Here is a 1,058-nt window from a genome sequence, read left to right as displayed (position 1 = left end):
TGGAGTTGTGGGGCAGGGAGAAGCAATGGGGATGTGGGGCAGTGGGGTGATGAAGTGACCAGGTGATGTGGGGCAGCAGGCATGGGACAATGTGGGGCAGCCGTGGGGCAGATATAAGGCAGCCGTGGGGCAATGTGGGGCAGCTATAGGGCAGCCGTGGGGCAGATATAGGGCAGATATAGGGCAGCCGTGGGGCAGATATAGGGCAGATATAGGGCAGCCATGGGGCAGGCGTGGGGCAATGTGGGGCAGATATAGGGCAGCTGTGGGGCAGCTGTGGGGCAGCCGGGGGGCAGATATAGGGCAGCTGTGGGGCAGCTGTGGGGCAGCCGTGGGGCAATGTGGGGCAGATATGGGGCAGGCGTGGGGCAGATATGGGGCAGGCGTGGGGCAGATATGGGGCAGGCGTGGGGCAATGTGGGGCAGATATAGGGCAGCCATGGGGCAAGCGTGGGGCAATGTGGGGCAGATATGGGGCAGCCGTGGGGCAATGTGGGGCAGATATGGGGCAGCCGTGGGGCAGATATAGGGCAGATATAGGGCAGCCGTGGGGTTACCTTCGAGGCAGCGGCGGCGCAGTGTGGGGCTGAGCCCCCCCTGGATGATGGCGAACAGGTTCTGCTCCGTGGGGCGCCCGTGGGCCGCGATGCAGCGGTCCAGCCACCGCACCGATCTGTGGGGCACAACCGCTATGGGGCGCCCCATAGCTATGGGGCTGGAGCGCTATGGGGCGCCCCACATCTATGGGGTCCCGGAGATATGGGGTGCCCCACAGTGATGGGGCTGAAGCACTATGGGGCTGTAATGCTATGGGGCCAGAGCGCTATGGGGCTGGAGCGCTATGGGGCGCCCCATAGCTATGGGGCTGGAGCGCTATGGGGCGCCCCACAGCCATGGGGTCCAGCAGGAATGGGGCACCCCACAGTGATGGGGCTGAAGCGCTATGGGGCTGTAATGCTATGGGGCCAGAGCGCTATGGGGCGCCCCATAGCTATGGGGCTGGAGCGCTATGGGGCTGGAGCGCTATGGGGCTGGAGCGCTATGGGGCGCTCCATAGC

At 65.3% G+C, this 1,058-nt stretch overlaps 1 protein-coding gene across 1 annotated transcript; it reads right to left on the bottom strand.

The window, feature by feature from the left end:
- Positions 1-557: 557 nt before the first annotated feature.
- QTRT1 (queuine tRNA-ribosyltransferase catalytic subunit 1) lies at positions 558-1,052 on the bottom strand (the record flags this gene model as incomplete). The annotated part of the gene is given in 1 exon segment (XM_021383781.1): positions 558-1,052. A coding segment is annotated over 1 exon segment (148 nt), but the record flags the coding sequence as incomplete, so codon positions are not given.
- Between the last annotated feature and the right edge of the window lie 6 nt (positions 1,053-1,058).

Source organism: Numida meleagris, unplaced genomic scaffold, assembly GCF_002078875.1.
Source record: "Numida meleagris isolate 19003 breed g44 Domestic line unplaced genomic scaffold, NumMel1.0 unplaced_Scaffold536, whole genome shotgun sequence".
NCBI classification, from domain to species: Eukaryota; Metazoa; Chordata; class Aves; order Galliformes; family Numididae; genus Numida; species Numida meleagris.
Note: the sequence above shows the minus strand (reverse complement) of the source record. Positions and strands in the feature narration are given on the sequence as shown.